The sequence below is a fragment of the Heterocephalus glaber genome, unplaced genomic scaffold (genome assembly GCF_053883595.1).
Source record: "Heterocephalus glaber isolate CG9 unplaced genomic scaffold, H.glaber_assembly_v1.0 deba00001564, whole genome shotgun sequence".
NCBI lineage: Eukaryota > Metazoa > Chordata > Mammalia > Rodentia > Bathyergidae > Heterocephalus > Heterocephalus glaber.
This window is the reverse complement of record NW_028258351.1, coordinates 15,491,191-15,509,707: the sequence shown is the minus strand read 5'-3', so window position 1 is coordinate 15,509,707 and position 18,517 is coordinate 15,491,191. Positions and strand designations below refer to the sequence as shown.

Sequence of the window (18,517 nt, the reverse complement as noted above, 5' to 3'; positions counted from 1 at the left end):
TAGCAGTGAGAAAGGGCTGGGGTGGCTTGAAAGGGGCCCTTCCCTCTTTTCGTTTCCTCTCCTACTCGCTCCTGCACAGCGGTGGCACACAGCTGGGCGGCCGCGCAGACCAGTGGCTGCGGAGGGCGGTCCGGCGGTGGCACCGAGTCATCGTCAGCGGCGGGAAGGTCGCAGTCCGAGCTCTGCGCTCGCCGCAGCCCGGCTCCCTGCGGCGGCTCCGCAGCCCCGCAGCCCAGGCGCCCTCCGGAGTCGGTTGGAGCCGTGCGGCCCGGGGCCGCGGCAGCGCCGACCTAGGGCGCCCCGCTGGCCCCAGGCACTGGAGGGGGCGGTTCCCACGCGCCACACGTGGGGCTGGGCGCTCGGCAGGCCCGGTGAGCCGGCAGGATGGGGCAGGCGGGCTGGAAGGGGGTTTTCCAGTCGGCCTTCGACTACAAGACCGAAAAGTACGTGATTGCCAAGAACAAGAAGGTGGGGCTGCTCTACAGACTGCTGCAGCTTACCATCCTGCTGTACCTGGTCGTGTGAGTCCCGGCGCTTTCGCGAGCTGGGGGAGGGGTGGGGACAGGGGGCGGCGAAAGGGGCCCAGTGGCCAGGCCTTCTCCAGGGTCCTGCACTTTGCATGTGGCTTTCCCGAGATCTCCGCCGGAGGAGGGGACCCTCCTTGGGCCCTTGGGCGAAACGGTGGGGGTATGCAGGGACCCTCTACTCCCCGCCGGCTCTGGAGATGAGCTCTGGGCAGGGGCTTCTGGGATCCTTGATTTATGAGGCTGTCCGTGGGCAGCTCCTTCCCCAGGGACTGGACCCCCCGTGTTAGGGGCGTGGGAAGGGGCAGGGATGGAGGGGCTAGGCTGCAGCTGTCACCCCAGAGGCCTCCCTGGGCCCCCGGCCTGACAGCTGGCCCAGGCACCTGGTAGGTTATTTATAATCACTGAAGGTCAGTGTCTTACTCTGGGCTGGGGACAACTCATCAGCCTGGAGTGTCCCTGAACTCTCTTCCGGTCAGCTCACCCACCCGTGACCGTGACCCCTCTCCTGTATCCGGCTGGAGTTCTTTCCAGAGACTTTAATCCCCCAGCTCTATGGCCCACTTCCCGCACCCCCGTCCCACCTAGCAGGAACTGGTGGTCCTATTTCCTCCTGGGGAGGCAGCCTTGGCAGCTCCCTGCTGTCTCCCAGAGCCTGGGACTCAGAATCCCCTGACCTCCGTCCCTAAGACACCTGCCGTCTCCACCTCCAGGCCTTTGTGTATTCTGTCCCTTAGCCAGGCATGCTCTTCTTTGACTCGTTAGTGCCCACTCATCCTGCAGACCAGAGTGCTCAAGTAACTCCCTTTGCTTCCTTTCCTGGCATTTCCACAGGGAATTTAACTACAAGCTAATTTGTGTTTGTGGAGGTGTTTGTTTCTATCCCCCACCAGTCTGGGGATGCCATGAAGGTGGTCTGGCATCATCTCACTAAGGGATAAGTGTGAAATGAATGAGTTAGTGAAGGTTCATCTTGAATATTTCTGCCTGGACCAGGCCCAGCAGGTCCCTCCTAACATGGCAGGTTTGCCCGGGCCCACGGCCTTCTCAGAGTTCCTCGGTGATGTGGCAGCCTAGGGTTCAGGGCACTTCGGTACTGCCCTAGAGACGAGGAGATGGGCACATACTGGTGGGCACCTGCTGTACCCAGAACCTTCATTGGCACCCTGGGAAGTGCCAGTATCCCACGCCACTGCTGCATGACCTCAGGCAGGTGGCTTCCCTCCTTCCCACTCTCTGCCTCAGTTTCCCCAAGCCTACCAGAAGGGTTAATCTGGACAATCTCTCACACCAACAGCAACAATGCGTCAGTGAGCTCTTCTATGCCAGCAGTTGACATGTGCTATCTCATTTTAAAATATCTTTTGTGTTTTGACTTTCTTTATCCACATAAAAGATATAAAAATAGCACAAAAATTATTTCCCTTGAGCAAGAATCCTCAGATGTTAACATCTTGCTATTTGTATGGTCCTTCTCCCTTTCTGTGTGCCTGTTCATATCTATGCAGTTTCTCCTGAGCCGTGGAAGAGTGGATCGCAGACATCAGAAACTTGTTCCTACACAAGCTAGGAGTCTGAGATCAGGGTGCCAGCATGGCCCAGTTCTGGTGAGGGCTGTCTTGCTGCATCCCCACATGGCAGGGAAAGGAGGAATTCTCCTATTTAGCTAGTACAAGTATGAAAATCAGGAAATTATCATTAAACAATATTATATCACCTACAGACCTTTTGTACACTGTTCCAAGAATTACCTTTATGGCAAAGGAAAATCTGAAGTCATGCCTTGCACCCAGTTCTCATGTCTTCTTAGTTTTCTTTAAATGAGAATTGTCCTTAAGTCTTCTTTTGTATCAACACTGAGATCTTTTGAAGAATAAAAGATGTTTGTACTATTTTTTAATTGAGATATAATTCACATAGCATATAATATACTATTTTAATCATTTAAAATGATACAATTAAGTGCTTTATAGTACATTTACGATGTTGTAGAACCATCGCCACTGCCTAATTCCAGAACATTTCCATCACCCCAATAAGAACCCTGAAGTTATTACCAGTCGGTCCCAATTCTCCTCACCTCCATTTCCAGGCAACCACAAATCTGCTTTCTGTCTCTATGGATTTGCTATTCTGGACACTTTATGTAAATGGAATCATACAATACATGGTCCTTTTCGGCCTCATTTCTTTCACTTAGCATAGTGTTTTCAAGGCCTGGCCTGTTGTAGCATGTGTCCTTACTTTATTCCTTTTTCTGGCTAAATAATATCCCATTTTATAAATAGGCTACATTTTGTTGATGCGTTCACCAGTTGATGGACGTTTGAATTATTTCCACTTACTATTATCAATGATGCTTCTACTATTCTCATAAAATTTTTGTGTGGACATGGTTTCAGTTCTCTTCAGTATATCCTTAGGTGTAGAATTGCCTGGTCATATATGAGCTCTGTCTTTAACCTCTTGAGAAACTTCCAGACCATTTTTCACAGTAGCTGTACCATTCTACCTTCCCACTAACAATGTATGAGGATTCTAACTTCTCCACATCCTTGCCAATCTGTGTTATTTATTTTTTTAAAAAAATACTACTTTAAGCTGGGTGTGGAGGTGCACAACTGTAATCTCAGCACCCAGGAGGCTGAGACAGGAGGATTACCTCAAGTTTGAGCCAGTCGTCCCAATGAGAGTGAAGTGTTATCATGGTTTTGAGTTGCCTTTCCCTAATGATAATTTATTTTGAGAAATGTCTAATCAAATTCTTTGCCCCCCTTTTTTTTTGAGACAGGATCATGTTATATTACCCAGACTGGACTAGAACCCATGCTTTCCCCACCTTAGGCTCCCAAATAGTAGGGGTTACAGGCATGTGCCACTGTATCCAGCTTTTTGCCCATTTAAAAACTGGATTGCTGGGCTGGGGATTTAGCTCAGTGATTCCACCACCTGCCTCGAAAGTGCAAGGACCCGAGTTTGATCCCCGGTACCAAAAAATTAAAAAAATGAAAAAAAAAACACCCTGGATTGCTTATGTTTTTAATTGTTGAATTTTAAGAAGTCTTCATATATTCTGGATACTAGACCTTATCAGATAAGGTAGTCCTTTCACTGATTGATTGATCGATTGATTGAGACAGGGCCTCTCAGGTCAGCCTGGCTTTCAACTCACTATGTAGTCCAGGCTGGCCTGGAACTTGTGGACACCTGGCTCAGACGAGGTATTCTGTAGGTTGCCTTTTCACTTTGTTCATGGGCAAAAGTTTTTAATTTTGATGAAGCACCAACTTATCTATTTTTGCTTTTCTGCTTGTGTTTTGGGGACCAAGGAATACAGGATTTTGTGGTCTTATTTCACAGACTGCCCCTAGGTTTGGGCTGCTCTGAGGGTGCCTTGTGATTGGTTCCAGGTTATGCACCATCTGTCTCCATCTGGTGAGAGGCACTGGTACCCAGTCACATTGGGAAACGCATGCTCCCCGCCTGACCAACTTGCCTGGGGTCAGTAGCCAGTGCAAGGCTCAGCTGGTTTCAGCCCAAGCCTGCCCGCTTCAGAGACCAGTCGGCCTTACCTCCTTAGAGCCTCTGCATCTGGAGTTGCTTGCTGCCTCTGCTGCTCACAGGATTGGATTTCAGGCAGCAGTGGAGGCTGTGACCCTGCCCAAGAGCTGGTAGCACAGATGGAGCTCTGAGCCTGGCTCCACCTTACCTCAGAGTTGCTGTGACTCCCACCCTGGCCTGGGCCCAGGGAAACATCCCCAAGGGCAGCAGTGTGGCTGATGCCCACCTGCTGACCCCTTCCTGCAGATGGGTGTTCGTGATAAAGAAGGGTTATCAAGATACTGACACCTCCCTGCAGAGTGCTGTTGTCACCAAAGTCAAGGGCGTGGCCTACACCAACACCTCGGAGCTTGGGGAGCATCTCTGGGATGTCGTGGACTATGTCATCCCACCCCAGGTGTGAGCCCTGCCTTGGTGCCCAAGCTCGTGGGGCCTGGCTTGGGGTGGGTCACACAGGAAGCTGTGCGGGTGCCCTGGGACCTCTATCCACTGTTTCTCTTGGTCCAGGATGTAGATTGAAGCCCTGGCCAGAGACCTTTCCCCAGGCCAAACCCCCCACCCTCCTTTTCTGTGCCTGGCATGCCAAATCTGTTCCCAGTTGTCTGAGTCTGTTGAGACCACATGGGGCCCAGTAAACTTTCAGGTCATTGTGATCAGATGACTTGGGACAGAGAACCCATCCCTTACATGCTAGTGACCCGGGGAATAGCTCCCTAGTCTGTTCAGTGCTCTCGAGTGATGACCAGGCAACTCCATTACTGCCCCTTCTCTTCCCAGGTCTAGGCTTAGACTCGGGGTATGATCAGAATAGAGATTCAAGAGGTGAGCACACTTGGGGTTTGTAGGCAAATTCTACCGATTTCATGGCCCCATTTCCCCAACAGCATGCAGAGGCCCCAGCCCTTGCCAGGCAGCCCTGGGAAGGAGGGTCCCCAAGAGGGTAGGAGGAGGTTCCTCAACCCCTCTGTGGTTCCTCAGGGAGATAACGTCTTCTTTGTGATCACCAACTTGATCGTGACCTCCAACCAGCGGCAGAGCACCTGTGCCGAGGTTTGATTTGGCATGGGGAGCAGAGGAGGGTGTGGGAGCTGCCAGCTGCAGTGGGCTGACCCTTTTCCTGAAGCCAGGACTTCTGCATGTTCCAAGGGTCCCTGGAGTCTGTATGCACCCGTGTATGTGCCTACACTGTGGGTGGGGGGTGGGGGGAGAAGCAGGCTCTCAAAGGGTGTGTGGTCCAGGCCAGGAAGGAGTTCTTCCAGCCCCTGGGTGGGATGTGGCCCTGAGCCAGGGGCCCCCCATGCAGGGACCTTTCTCTCCTGGCAGCGTGAAGGCATTCCTGATGGCATGTGTTCTCAGGACAAAAACTGCCACGCCGGGGAGCCTGTTATAGCTGGAAATGGTGAGGGCCAGGGCTGGGATGGCCATTGCTGGAGAGGGTTACAGGGAGCCTGGGGCTGGGAGGCTCCTGGCCTTGTCCCTATCACCCCTGCAGGAGTGAAGACTGGCCGCTGCCTTCGGGTGGGGAACTCGACCAGGGGAACTTGTGAGATCTTTGCCTGGTGCCCAGTGGAGATGCAGTCCAGGCCCAAGTGAGTGGCTGCGGCCTCAGGCCTCTACGGAGTTGCCAGCCAGAGTCCAGCTTGAGGGTGGAGACATGCCAGTCCTAGGGGAGCTTCATTCTGAGGGAGCTGTCAGGGCATCCCAGAGAGGCCCAGGGACCACCCCAACACAAGCAAATGAATGGTCCTTGACAAAGGCTCCAGGCAACCAGGGAATAGGCCCGGGGGAGGTGTGGAGGGGCTGGGGCAGGGCTCCTGCTCAGGCTGTCCTGGACTGCTTTTCAGGAAGCCACTCCTGAGGGACGCTGAAGACTTCACCATTTTCATAAAGAACTATATTCGTTTCCCCAAGTTCAATTTCTCCAAGTATGTGGGGCTTGGCTACTGGGGCCCAGGGGCGAGGCCTCGGCTGGGCCTCCCTGGGGATGTGTGTGGGTGCATGCACGTGATGTTTATGTAGTGCTTGCTGTGGCCAGACCTCAGAGTGGCCCTGCTGTGGGGGCGGGCTCCATCTCGGTTCTCACTGAGAATAGGATGTGAGAGAGGGGGAGTTAGGTAGGATGAGGGGCCACTGACTCATCGTCCTTTCATGGCTTCTACCCAGGGCCAACGTACTAGAAACAAAGAACAAAGATTTTCTGAAATCCTGTCGCTTTGGGCCCGACAATCACTATTGCCCCATCTTCCGGCTGGGCTCTGTGGTCCAGTGGGCAGGGAGCAGTTTCCAGGACATTGCCCTGGAGGTGAGTGGTGTGTGTTCAGGGTGCTGTCCCTGGGACCTGGGCTCTGCAGTGATGACACTATAGGGTAAGGGTGGCCCTGCAAAGCCACCTGCCTCCAGGAGCTCACTAGGCCACCAGCTCAGATGGAGTCAGAAGGAGCCCATGGGCACATCCTGGTTCATTTGTCAAATGCCTGTCTGTAAAGTCGTTAGCTCCCTGCTGTCCTGAAGAATGAAGGGAGATGACATGGGCTGGGTGGGGCAACTTTCTTAGCCTCCAGAGGTAGGGCTAGAACCTCCCCGAAGGCTGGTCTGAGGGCACCTCAGGCCTGAGCCCTTCCTCCTTCTTGTTCAGTTCTGGTAAAGGGCTGGTCTCTGTCTGTCTCCAGATAGCTCTGGGCACTGATCCTTGTCTCTTACATAAAGGGAGGTGTGATAGGAATTCATATTGAATGGAACTGTGACCTTGATAAAGCTGCCTCTGAGTGCCATCCACGCTATTCTTTTAACCGTCTGGACAACAAACATGCAAAATCTGTCTCCTCTGGGTACAACTTCAGGTAACTGCTGCCTTGTGCCACTTTGTGGCCCTGAGTTGTTTGGTGTCCTTCTCTGGGCAACAGCACCATGATACCCCTGCCTTAGGGCGGGTGTCAGAACAGGAGGTTCAGGAGTGACAGCTAAGGTGTGGAGAGGACCCTGCAGAGTGGCTGGCGAGGACAGCATAGCGAACACCTCTGGCCAGGAGAAGATGCCTGTTCCTGCCCTGCTCTTGCCATGGTGCCGCAGGGGTGGGCTCCCTGCAGTGGGAAAGGCCTGGTACCTTGGGGAAGGGTTCCGATGCTTCTCTGTAGTTGGCTTATTGGAGGGCGGTCTGTGGCCCTCTCCTAGGGCTGCTGAGAGCCGGTATCCTGGGAGTGCGTAGAAGTTCCCAAAGCAGCCACATCTGTGCTCCCAAAAAGGGAAGGTGCAGGCAGGCTGTGGCTTTTCCTAGGCCCTTTCTCCCCCAGGTTTGCCAGATACTACCGAGACTCAGCTGGGGTGGAGTTCCGAAACCTGATGAAAGCCTACGGGATCCGCATTGATGTGATAGTTAATGGCAAGGTGTGTGGGTGGCCTTCGCATTCTGAGGCGAGGCAGGTGGGAGAGCCTGGGGATGTGGCTATTTACTCCTGCCTCACTCACCCACCGTGTCTCTGTCTTTCAGGCAGGGAAGTTCAGCATCATCCCCACCATCATCAATGTGGGCTCTGGGGTGGCGCTCATGGGTGCTGTGAGTACACTTCCCCCAACACACAGGTTCTGAGCAGGGAGAGGGAGATAACTAGCTGCCCAGGAGGAACCTCTCCCAATACCCTAGACTGCAGGCTGCTTGAATGTGGACAAAGAGGGCTTTCTGGGATTTCTGCCCCATCAGCTGCCCCCAGGCGGCAATGACTGCCTAAGTTTCTCTTTCCAGAGCCAGAGGCATCTGCTACTGTAGGTCTCTAGTCTTAGGTAAGATGGAAATTAGACATGGGCTAGTTCTTTAGCTGCTTCTTCATTGCTGACAACTGTCACTGTCGTCCATCTTTTTCAGGGTCCTCAGAAGGGGAGGGTCCCCATATGGGCCACCATGATATTACCAACTGGCTGAGGGTTCTTTTGCTCAGTTCATATAGAAATTATGGATTGGCAGTGTAGCTCCTTTAGTGATAACAGCTCTGGGCTTTGAATTTGAGTAGCTCTTGGCTGTTGGTGTTAGCAGCCCTCCCTGCCGCTTAAAGCAAGAGCCACCTACACACCTCCAGAACTCTTCCAGCCACCAGAGATGGCGGCTCTGGGCAATTCTCCATTGCTCTTCATCATTCTGTGTTTGCTGGCTGCCTTCAGTATTGCCAGCCCTGGCTGCTGGCACTGAAAGTGGCCAGCAAACTTTGGTGTTCCCAGCCCTTAGTGTTCTAGCTCAGCATGCTCTATTTGAGGTAGAAATCACAAATAAGCAAAAATATGTCATTCAAAAGAGGCCTTATGAGAACTTATGCTGCAGCATAAGGGGAAACATTACACAGAATGACCCTTTATGGGTATGAAGAAGTTGTTTATATAGGAAGAAAAGATGACTGGTGCCTGCAGAGTATAAGACTTTGTGTTTGGCCATGGGGGGAGGGCTCCCTCTAGGACCTGATTAAGGAGGGCTTCAGAGAGGCAGAATCATCTACAGAGGCTGCAGGGTAGGGTTATACAGAGAGGCTGTAGGGTGAGTTCATCTGGGGTAGGTCTGTGACCAAAGCTTGCTGCAGCCAAAGCAGATGTCTCTTGAGTGGCTGTGGGGCATCTGATATAACCCAGCTGGCTGCAGGGTGTTTGGGCAGCCATGGAAGAAAAAGAAAAGCACTTCTTGGGGAGCCTCAGGCCCTTCTCTCCTGTCTCACTTGTTGCTCTGGAGCTTCGTGGGTCAGTCCCAGCCATGGTGTGGGTTGGGGAATCTCTGATACCTTAGGTTGAACTTCTAAAGTCTCCATCTCCACTTCTGCTAAAGGATACACGCAGGGTTTCTCAACCTTGGCACCAAGGACATTTGGGCCAGGTAATTCTTTGTTTTGGGTGCTGTCCTATGGGTTGTATATGTTTAAGAGAGTCCCTGCTCTTTACTCACTGGATGTCAGTGGCTCCCTTCCTGCAGTTGTGATGCCCAGAAATCCCTTTGGTTGAGAGCCAGTGGGCTAAAAGGATGAGGGGCAGGTGATACAGCCCTGCCATCTTTCCTCAGAAGTGGTCCTTCAGCTGAGAGAAAGTCGTGGCTGGGGGCAGGGAACATTCCCTCCAAATGCCTGGAATGCCCTTTGTGCTTCTGGAAGGGATTTAAATACATGGGAATGGTCAGTAGGCCCCTCACCCCCACCCCAGCAAGTTCCTTTCCAAGGTTTCTGGCAGCCTCATCCCTCATCCCTCTATGAGCAGACCCAGCAGCCCATTGGAGGATTCTGTCAGAACCTAGGATTGACTTTTTATTGAGTCCAGGAAAACTGAGTCCTGTAACAGAATTCAGAGGCTGTGCTCCTGAGAGTGATTAAGAATGAGCAGTAAATGGATTCCTCCTAACGGCAATCAGCTATTCAGGGACCCCCAGAGGTGTGTATATGCTATTTCTTATGACGTGGGGCAAATCTGAACATGTGGGGACACACCTGTCAGATGGAGGTAATGGTGCAGAGAAAAGGTGGTAATGGAGCCTGAGGGAGTGAGGAGGAACAAGGTATTGGTAAGTGACATTTTTGGCCTCTGGGGACCAGGTTTACCAGTCCTGACGCTCTCCATCAGCCCCCTCCTGGCCTCCCCTGTGATGTTTGGGAATGTCAATGCTGTGCTATATACAGTCTCCCTCTGGTGGAGAGGATAGGCACTGCACACAGCCTGCTCTGGCTAAAGTGGTGTGTTCAGGATGAGCTCAGGACGCCTCTCTCCCTTGATCACTCCTGTAGCATGTTCTCAGACTGGCTGATTCTCAACCACCCTTCTAAAAAGTGCATTTCACTCTTCCCCTGCATGTCCTGTGGCATTTCCCAGGCAACATTAGCTTGCTCCTCCCTCTATAATGCCCTTTCTAGCCTTTGTATAAACTCCTGTTCAGCCCTCAAGACTCAGCCCAGGCATCCCTCTTTAGGCAGAGTAAGGTCCTGTCTTCCATTCATCTCCCCATTATAGGATGCATCACTGCATCAGGGAGGATCCTTAGAGCGGCTCTGTGCTCCACCTCCTCCGTGTAGTGGGTGCTCGAAAAAATGTGTTGAAGAAATGGTTGGATGGGGTCTGTGTAGCATGGGCTGTGAGATTGGGTGGACGCACTCCTTTTTAACTGTGTCCACCGTGAATCAGCTCCATCGCCCTGGATTAGGTGCCCCTTTCTCATGTGTTAAATGGGGAAATGGTGCCCCACTTATGGGTCATTACAGGATCAAATAGTATGAAGCCTAGGGTTCTGAGTCTGGGTCCCCCAACTCTTTTGCAGGGGGCTTTCTTCTGTGACCTGGTGCTCATCTACATCATCAAAAAGAGGGAGTTTTACCGTGACAAAAAGTACGAGGAAGTGAGGTCAGTTAAAGTTTCCTCCCCAAACTGGAAGGGGGTTAGAGCTGTTACTTGTCTGGGTGCTGGATTCTGGGTACGGAGGAGAGGCTTGAAGGGCTGGGGAGGTGGCATACTCCTGAGACCTGCTCCCCAGGACTAGCTTCCACCTCAGGACAGCCCAAAGAAGAGGCTGCTCCAGGCTGTCAGGAGGAGACCTGGTGTACAGGCTCTGTCCCATCTTGCTGTGTGACTTTGGAAAGTCTCAGGCCTCCCTGGGCTGTAGTTTCTTATCTTCGAGATGAGAGCATTGGTTACATAGAGGACCTTCTGGCGGTGTTTCAGGGTTTTTTAGGATTCTTGGACTTGGTGGTCCTGGTGGGTAAAGGCTGAGGAAAGCTGGATGGTAAGGGAAGGAAAAATGGATTTTTCAAACACTGCAGGGGCCTCCTCAGGTCTCTTAGGTGGGTTTACTGTGTGCATGAGGGCGGTTGTGTGTGTGCACCACAGAATGGGGGGAACCCTGATGTCTGTGGGTGGACAGAAAGGGTAAGGCTGTCAGGAGGAGCTGGGATCAGAGTGAGGACCTAGGACAGGCACCTAGGCGCCTCGTCAACCTCACCACAAGCTGGGCCGGCTAGTTTGCCTCAATGGGACCCAACTGCAACCTGAACCCAGCCTGGCTGCTCTGCAGCAGACCTGGCCCCAGACTACACTGCTGGACGAATGAGGGCAGGGCCCACTCAGCTAGTGTCTCAGGAGGGGCCTGCAGGGTCGTCCCCTGGGTAACGGATCGTGTCCTGTCCAGGGCCCGAGAGTATGCGGCCCAGGAGGCTGAGGCTGAGGACGAGGCGATGGAACAGAGGCAGACAGAGGAGGAGCAGCCAGAGGGGGAGCGGCAGGAGGAGCAGCCCGCGGCCCCGCCACAGAGCAGAGGCTGGAAGGGGAACGGTGCCATGTGCGGGAAGCTCCCCCCTTCTGCCAGGTAAGGTGCTGCGGGCAGAGCCGGAGAGGACTGGCTGCGACTCATGGTGGACGAATGTCCAGGACCCTGGAGACCCCTCAGTGCTGAACGTGGGTTGGGGGGGTGCTGGTGCTGTTGTAGGTCCCCAAGAGCCCCACTAGCTCCCCAAGCCCCTGGGCCCCCTTGCAAACAAGCATCTTGTTGTGTTGTCCCAGCCCCACAGAGTAACAGGGCTCCCGTTCACCCGGCAGTCTCCCAGCCCTGTGGTGCCCTGGGCTATTTGTATATTTAAACTCTTTTAAGTAACTTAACGCAGTGGACACAAACCCGTCCTATTTTACTAGTGAAGAAATCGAGGCACGGAAAGGTTAGATAACTGGTTCAAATCTCGCAGCTAGTAAATGGCAGAGCTGAGATGTGAATCCAGACAGGGTGTTTCTAGGGTCCAGTTCTCCAGCGGGTTCCCTGCCCAGCCAAACCCTCAGCCCCCACCTCCCATCAGATTGCTCCCGAGTCCCTCTTCTGTGGACTTGGGCACGCCTGGTCTGCCTGGCCTCTTTGGATGTGACCTCAGCCCTGGGTGGGGAGGGAGACCTGGGCCGCGGCATAAAGCCCATCTGCTTCTGCTTCACTGCGTTCTGGGCCCCCTTTCTTTTCTCTCTTCTTTTTCTTCTTCCTTCTTCTTTTCCCAGGGGGGTTGGAGGCAGAGGCTGCTCCTACTCACTCAGGTTAGGGCTCCGTGACTGGCCCACCCCCACCCCCTTAAACCACACCCCAGGAAGCTCTCTAGCCCAGACTGGCCTTTCCTCCAGCCCCCAGCTTTCATTCCTTGCTGAGTCAGGGTTTGGCAGCCTCCAGGTGGGGGCTGGGCCCAGTGGGGAAGGAGCCTAGAAATAGCTTGGGATGAAGCAGAGGGAGGAGAGAAAGTTGGACTGGGGGGTGCAGCAGCAGGGCCAGCTGGCAGTGGAGGCTGGGGGACCTGGATAGGGTAGGTCTCCAGCCCGGCAGCCCTCCAAGTGCTTCCTGAGCTGACTGTCAATGCCTGGGCACCCATCTGAGCGTCTGTACCCTGTAAAGGAACAATGTCCATCTTGCTTATCTTGGCCCAGTCTTCCCCATTGCTGTGGGAGGCTCTGTGCTCATGGGCCTGGGCCCCGGATCCCACCACAGTTGCTGCCGCTTACCGCTGAGTGGCTGTAGAGGCCTGCTGCCCTCCGTGTGTTTGGGACCGTTGCCCCTTTCTCCAAATGCTGACTGCCCACCGCACTGGCTGCCAGTGAGCAGTTGAGGTTGCTGCATGCCTCTGCCCTTAGGGAGGGGGAGGGGACCCACCCACAGAGGACTCAACAGTTCTTTTTGCCCCTTTTCCCCCAGGACTGGCATCCTAAAGAATGCAAAGGTGAATATGCAGCAACTGCAGACCCTGCAGACAGTGGGGACGTAGCCAGAGCTGTTGGCGGAGAGCAGATTCAAAGATGATGGGGCCAGAACTGTCTGCAGCTCTGAACTGGGAAGACAAATCCTCATGGCTGCACAGGACAGGGGCTTCTGGAAACAGCCGTCTCTCCTGCACTTTGGGATCCTGCTATAAGATTTTTTTTGTAAGGAGGAGAACCTCCTGGTAGCCAGAGTGGCCCAGATTTAGAGGAAGAAGCCCTGGGGCTGGCACCCAGGGAAGAGAGCAGGCCAGGGGCCTGAGTGGTACTAGAGTGTCTTAATTTTTCCTGAGAACCTTATTGGATGTTCATTTATTCATCTATGCAGTAAACACTGATACATGTTTCATGGTGATGCTGGGCCCTATCTAAGAGATGCTTTAATAAGATGCTGACCTAGCCCTCAGGGAGGGGGACATGTATAACTCCCTTCAAAACCAACAGAGACATCACAACCAGGTCTGGCCACTCTGGCTTTCTTCTGGCCTCTATCTGAGACTTTTACAAGTTCCTATAGAGACTGTTAGTTGCTCAGAAAAAGCTGTGGACAATATCAAGGGGATATCTGGTCTTCCCCCAGGGATAAAAGTTAAAGATGACCAAGAAGGTAACTGGAAAAGGACTGGACTAGTCAGGAGGCAGCTGGCTCCTGAGGAGAGAGGCCAATTCCAAGGGCTTCTAGGTAAGATGGCAAAGGGGACAGGGAAGGCTCAGCTCCATACTGACCTCCATACTGACCTCCATACTGACCTTCTGATAGGTGCATTTGCCTGTGTGGTTTTGCTCTTGTTCTCTGGGGCTGGGTGACACTGTCAGCCCCCTCCCTCTCACCAAGCCAGATCCCGCATTTTCCTAAGCTAGATCCTGAGGTGATTTGAGGGGTTATGGAGCACATTGTTTGAGGAGCCCTGGTTCTTAGGAGGAAAAGGCTGGCTTTGGGTGCAAAGGACTCAGTTTCTAGGTGAGCCTTACACACACACAGCCTTGAGACCAGGAGGATCCCTCTGCCACCCCTACACCCAGCCCAAAAGCAGCATTATGTTTGATTTATTTGAATTTAAAATATTTTGACTAGGTGATACTTATATGATTCAAAATTTAAAAGGCACAAAAGACTAGAAATAAAAAGCATCCCTCCCACCCCTGTTCTCCAGAGGCAAACAGCATTACCAATTCCAAAAGACTCCTTTAGTTTGCTGAGAATCCATTTGGTTACCTGCACAGTCACCTAGGAAATAATCTTTTCCTGTAACACCGAGTCTTCCCTGTCAGAGATGGACATGAGTACACTTAACTACTGGACTCAGGAAGCCAGCTCGCTCCCTTCTCCCCACTCACTTTGTGGGAAGAGTCCCCGGGGAACCAAGGGCTTGTTACTGTTGTCTACAGTGCCTGGCACAAGTCCTCAAGTACCCCCCGACTCAGTGAGTGCTGGGCAGTATGTGGGTAGCTTGTGGCTTCCTGGGCACCAGGGAGGGTCTTCTTTGGAAGGGCACTTTCTGTACACACACGGGGCGATGAGCATCCATCCACTGGGGCATTTGGAGACAGGCATTTGTCAGAAAGGGCCTGGTAGAAGTAGCTGCCATTAAGGCAGAAGAGTATGGTGCCCAAAGCAGGACCTGTTGTAGGGCAAATCGGCTCCCTGACCTTGGGTTACCCAGGAGTCAATAAACCAATCTGCTCTCTGAATAGAAAGTGAAAAATCCAAGTGAACCACTTAGGTGTTTCACTTCCTCACTAAAGCAAACTTTGGATTTTACAACCTAGCATGTTATTTTTGTGTTTGGGAGGAGGTAAGAGAGGCAGGGGTCGTGGCAGCTTAGGGATTGGTCTGGTTCCTTTTAATGTGGTGGTGAAATGGCATGGCAGCAGCCATATAAAGTGGGGACAGTCTTATCATTTGTTTTAAATTGGAGTAATATGCCTTCCTGCAGTCATTCATTTGGTTAGTCAGTAAATATTTGCTGAGTCTCTGTAACATATCAGGTGTTGGACTAACTGCAGTGGTGAGCAACACACCTGCTCCCTGCACTCCAGTGCTTCCTGTCTGGCGGGAGTTAAACCTTAACCATGTGGTCTGGCCTTGGACTCAGTAGGGCACTTGGAGATTTTCAACTTGAAGTAGCTAGAGAAAGTTCCCCAAGGAAGTGACATGAGTTGAAATCTGAAAGGCTACAAGCGGCCTACCTAGTTGATGGGGAGGTAGTCCAGGTAAGGGGACAACACACGTAGAGATGTTTTGACATGGGAAAGAACAACTGAGGAACTGGATGAAGGCAATGTGACTACACCGGGTTTTGTGAGGTGTTCTTTTAATCAGGTTGACTTTCGTCACAAGGGTTGCCCCATTAAACTTTATTGCCTTAGAGAAGTTATTCAACCTCATTTTAACCTAAGTCTTGGAGGCCAGCAAAGCTGCCTGGGAGGCTTCTCTGGCTGTCAAGGGCCCTGTGCTCAGAAAGGCCAGGGATTTCAGTACAGCTTCTGGACAGTGCCACATGCTCCGCCCAAGTTGCCTTGCTCTTTGTACAGTCCTCCCCCTACCCCAGACCTGCTGCATAATCTTGGTGCAAGAGTGAGGGCGCCCCAATCTCATGGAAATGGGCTTTTAAATGGGGAATACTGAAGCAGGAACATGAGCTCCTTCCCAACTTAGGGAAAGCCTCTCTCTGGGCACCGGTTGCCTGGTTGGGAAGATGAGAGCACCTGCCTCTCAAGAGCCCCCTTCCGCCCTTGCTGGGGATGGAACACATGCCTGCTAAGCATGCCCTCTACCACTGAGCTACACCCCTTGCCCAAGATCTCCTTTTAATTCTGCTATTCCAGAATCAGATGAAATGTCTATGCTTACAGTCAGGTCCTAGGGTAAATTGGTTCACCTAGTATATCCCTAACAGTTGAGTTACCCCATGCTTTTGGTAGCACCACAATGCTGGCCAACAGGAAATTTATACATTGGGTGCTATCAATGTGATATCACAGGGACCAGCAATGAAAGAGCAAAGTGCCCTCCATTTCCGAAGCTGGGGTCACTTTGGCCCCCTGCCCATCAGTTCTTCCTTTCTCAGTGAGGAAACAGACAACAAAAAAAGGGGAACATTAACTTCCTCCAGGTGTCTCTGAGCACCCCAGGTAAGGACTATGACCTAGAGTTCCCAAATCACCCGACTCAGGATGGCACCTTGGGCATCTGGAAAAGGGCTCCACTTGGTTCCAACACACTCTTCCTACAAGGGACACGACTTCCCACAGAGCATTCTCCAGTGGATCCAGGAACGCTTTCCCTTCAAGACTCCACCATTGTGTCAGCTCTTTCTCCTTAAGCCAGTACATAGAATTAAAAGGGACACTTTCTAGAACCTGCCCAATATATGTATTTTCTGACACTTACTTGGTTTAAAACAATAAAAAGCATCAATTTTAAATGTGTCCTGATTTTTTTCCTTTGTATCTTCATGGTTACTCCATGTCTTAGGGAAAAATGTAAGGAGACTAAAAGAGGCAGACACAAAAAAACTAGTATCCAAATATATTATGTTCCTTGTTACTTTGCAAAGAGACTTAACATTACAAGAAATTAGGAGAGCACTGATAAAACCGGTACTTTTCATTCCACTGTTATCTAACTCTGGAAAGCACTTAGAATCTTTATCCTCTGCCCTAGATTTACTAATGTGAAGATATTCATTGCAGCATAACAGTGAACATTTCCAGTAAACTTACTGCTCATCAGTGGGGAAATCAGATCAAGTTAAATCAGCTCACCACCGAGCCTCCCTTCTTTCCCCTCTTCCTACTTCAGCAGGTCTCCCACTGTTTCTTCTTCCTCTGCATCAGAAATAAACCTTCCTTTCCCACTCAGGGAAGATTTGGAGAGGCCTGGCATACAAACCATGTCAGGATTTTAAGTGGACAGAAAAAGGGGTCTTTAGGACAAGGAGGCAAAGCTGTGGCCTCAGGTTCTTTGTGGCTTGGAGTGCAAAAATATGGTCCAGAATAAAAAATGGAACTCAGTTCTGGGTCCCAGATCCATTTTCATTCTGGGCACAGGCCACCTACAGTGTGTAACAGGGGACTTTAGCTCAAGCTCTCAGATCCCCTTCTTTTTTTTTTTTATTTTTTAATTTATTTTTTATTTTTTTCAGATCCCCTTCTAATCTAAAACTGTTTTTTAAAAATCCAAGTCTGATCGCATTACTCCTGATAAAAACTTCCAAAGGCTTCCCCCAGTTGCTCACAGGATCAAGGCAAAACTCCCAACACGGGCCTCCACAATCTGGCCCAGGTCTACCTCATGGCCTCTTCTCTTACCCTCCAAAAAAAGGGCCACGTTCCTTCCTGCCCAGGCCCTCCCACATGCTCTTTTGTCAAATAGCCTCTTCCCCACACTTTACTTGGCTGCCGTCTGCCTTCACATCTCGAGATATGTTATTTCCTCAAAGCAACCTTTCACCCCCATTTCCAACCTTGACTGTTCTGTGCACTCTTCATAGCATTTAATATAATTTAAATATTTGTAAAATTTGGTAATGGTGAAAAATAAATTGGGGGACGGGGGATTTAGCTCAGTGGCACTGCGCCTGCCTCGAAAGCACAAGGTCCTGAGTTCAATCCCTGTTAACCCCCCCCCCCAAAATAGAAACAAAAATATAGTAATGGTAATTTCCCCAATTATAAATTCCATAAGCAACATGTTCACAACTATAATTCTAATGCAATATTTATTTCTCAATTCAACATATGTATTTCATTTTAAAATAATAGAAAAGGATTGCAAGGGGCTGGGGATATAGCTCAGTGGTACCACGCCTGCCTGGCAAGCCCAAAGTCCTGAGTTCAATTCCTGGTACCACACACACATGGATTAGCGTAGGGAGAGGCATTTATTCCAATAAGCCCCAAATTTAAGTCCAAATAACCTCTTTAATTTTTACAAGATATATTCTAGAAAAATAGGCTTGAATTCATTTTTTCTTATGGGTAAGACAACTAGCTGTGACCAGATGAAATGGAACTGACTCCATTAAAACCTGGAAATAGTGGTTAGTTGGAACACTGGGCTGTGAAAAGGTACACTCAGCCAATACTGGAGCAAATAATTATTTTTTTGGTACCGGGGCGAAGCAGGTGGCGGAACCACTGAGCTAAATCCCCGGCCCCTATTTTTTTGAGCCAGCGTTCCACTAAGTAGCCCAGGCTGGCCTAGAATTTGCAGTCTTTTTGGCTCAGCCTTCTAAGTGCTGGGACTATAGGCATATGCCATCATGCCCGGCTGGCTCAACAAGAACAAATTAAAGAGATCTGAATCTGTATTCTGCTTTCACATCTTCCTAGCTGAGCCTCCTGTGGCAGAGGTATTTAACTTCTCTGAGCCTCAGTTTCCTATCAGCAGAGAGTTAACAGTAGCATTTCCGTGGTTACTGCAAAAATTAAATGAGATAATGGATATAAAAAGCACAAGGCACACAATGCCTGACATGTAGGAAACACTACTAAATATTAACTGTTATCAGTTCTTAACGATGTTAACAGTGTTATTTAACTTACTCTTTTTACTTAAGCCCTGGTGATCCCTCTCTGGTGGGCTTAAGTGTAAATGCAGGGAAATTACAGGCTATGGCCCAATGCCTGCTCTCCAGGAGTGGAATGTCGGCAATTCTGCACCTGTGGCAGACCACGTGTTAAGGTAGGAAAGAACTCCA

General features: G+C 51.1%; 1 protein-coding gene across 17 annotated transcripts; it reads left to right on the top strand.

Annotated features, from left to right (window-relative positions):
• The first annotated feature begins 331 nt into the window (after positions 1-331).
• Positions 332-16,258, top strand: P2rx5 (purinergic receptor P2X 5). 17 transcript variants are annotated; one of them, XR_002386922.2, is made up of 17 exons: positions 341-521; positions 4,384-4,482; positions 4,970-5,135; positions 5,409-5,484; positions 5,578-5,674; positions 5,930-6,010; positions 6,249-6,387; positions 6,792-6,925; positions 7,011-7,145; positions 7,376-7,469; positions 7,573-7,638; positions 8,887-8,934; positions 10,357-10,439; positions 11,221-11,397; positions 12,751-12,775; positions 13,393-13,494; positions 15,929-16,258. XR_002386922.2 is itself a non-coding variant. In XM_087191651.1 (16 exons), exons 1-16 carry the CDS (start codon positions 385-387, stop codon positions 13,396-13,398), a joined length of 1,563 nt encoding a protein of 520 aa, XP_087047777.1. In that variant the 5' UTR covers positions 341-384; the 3' UTR covers positions 13,399-13,997. The 17 variants fall into 17 exon arrangements, 13 of the variants coding, with proteins under 13 accessions (XP_021093793.1, XP_021093798.1, XP_021093796.1 ...); XR_002386921.2 differs by having other exon boundaries at positions 15,798-16,258; XM_087191651.1 differs by lacking the exon at positions 15,929-16,258 and having other exon boundaries at positions 13,393-13,997.
• The last annotated feature ends 2,259 nt before the right edge of the window (positions 16,259-18,517 follow it).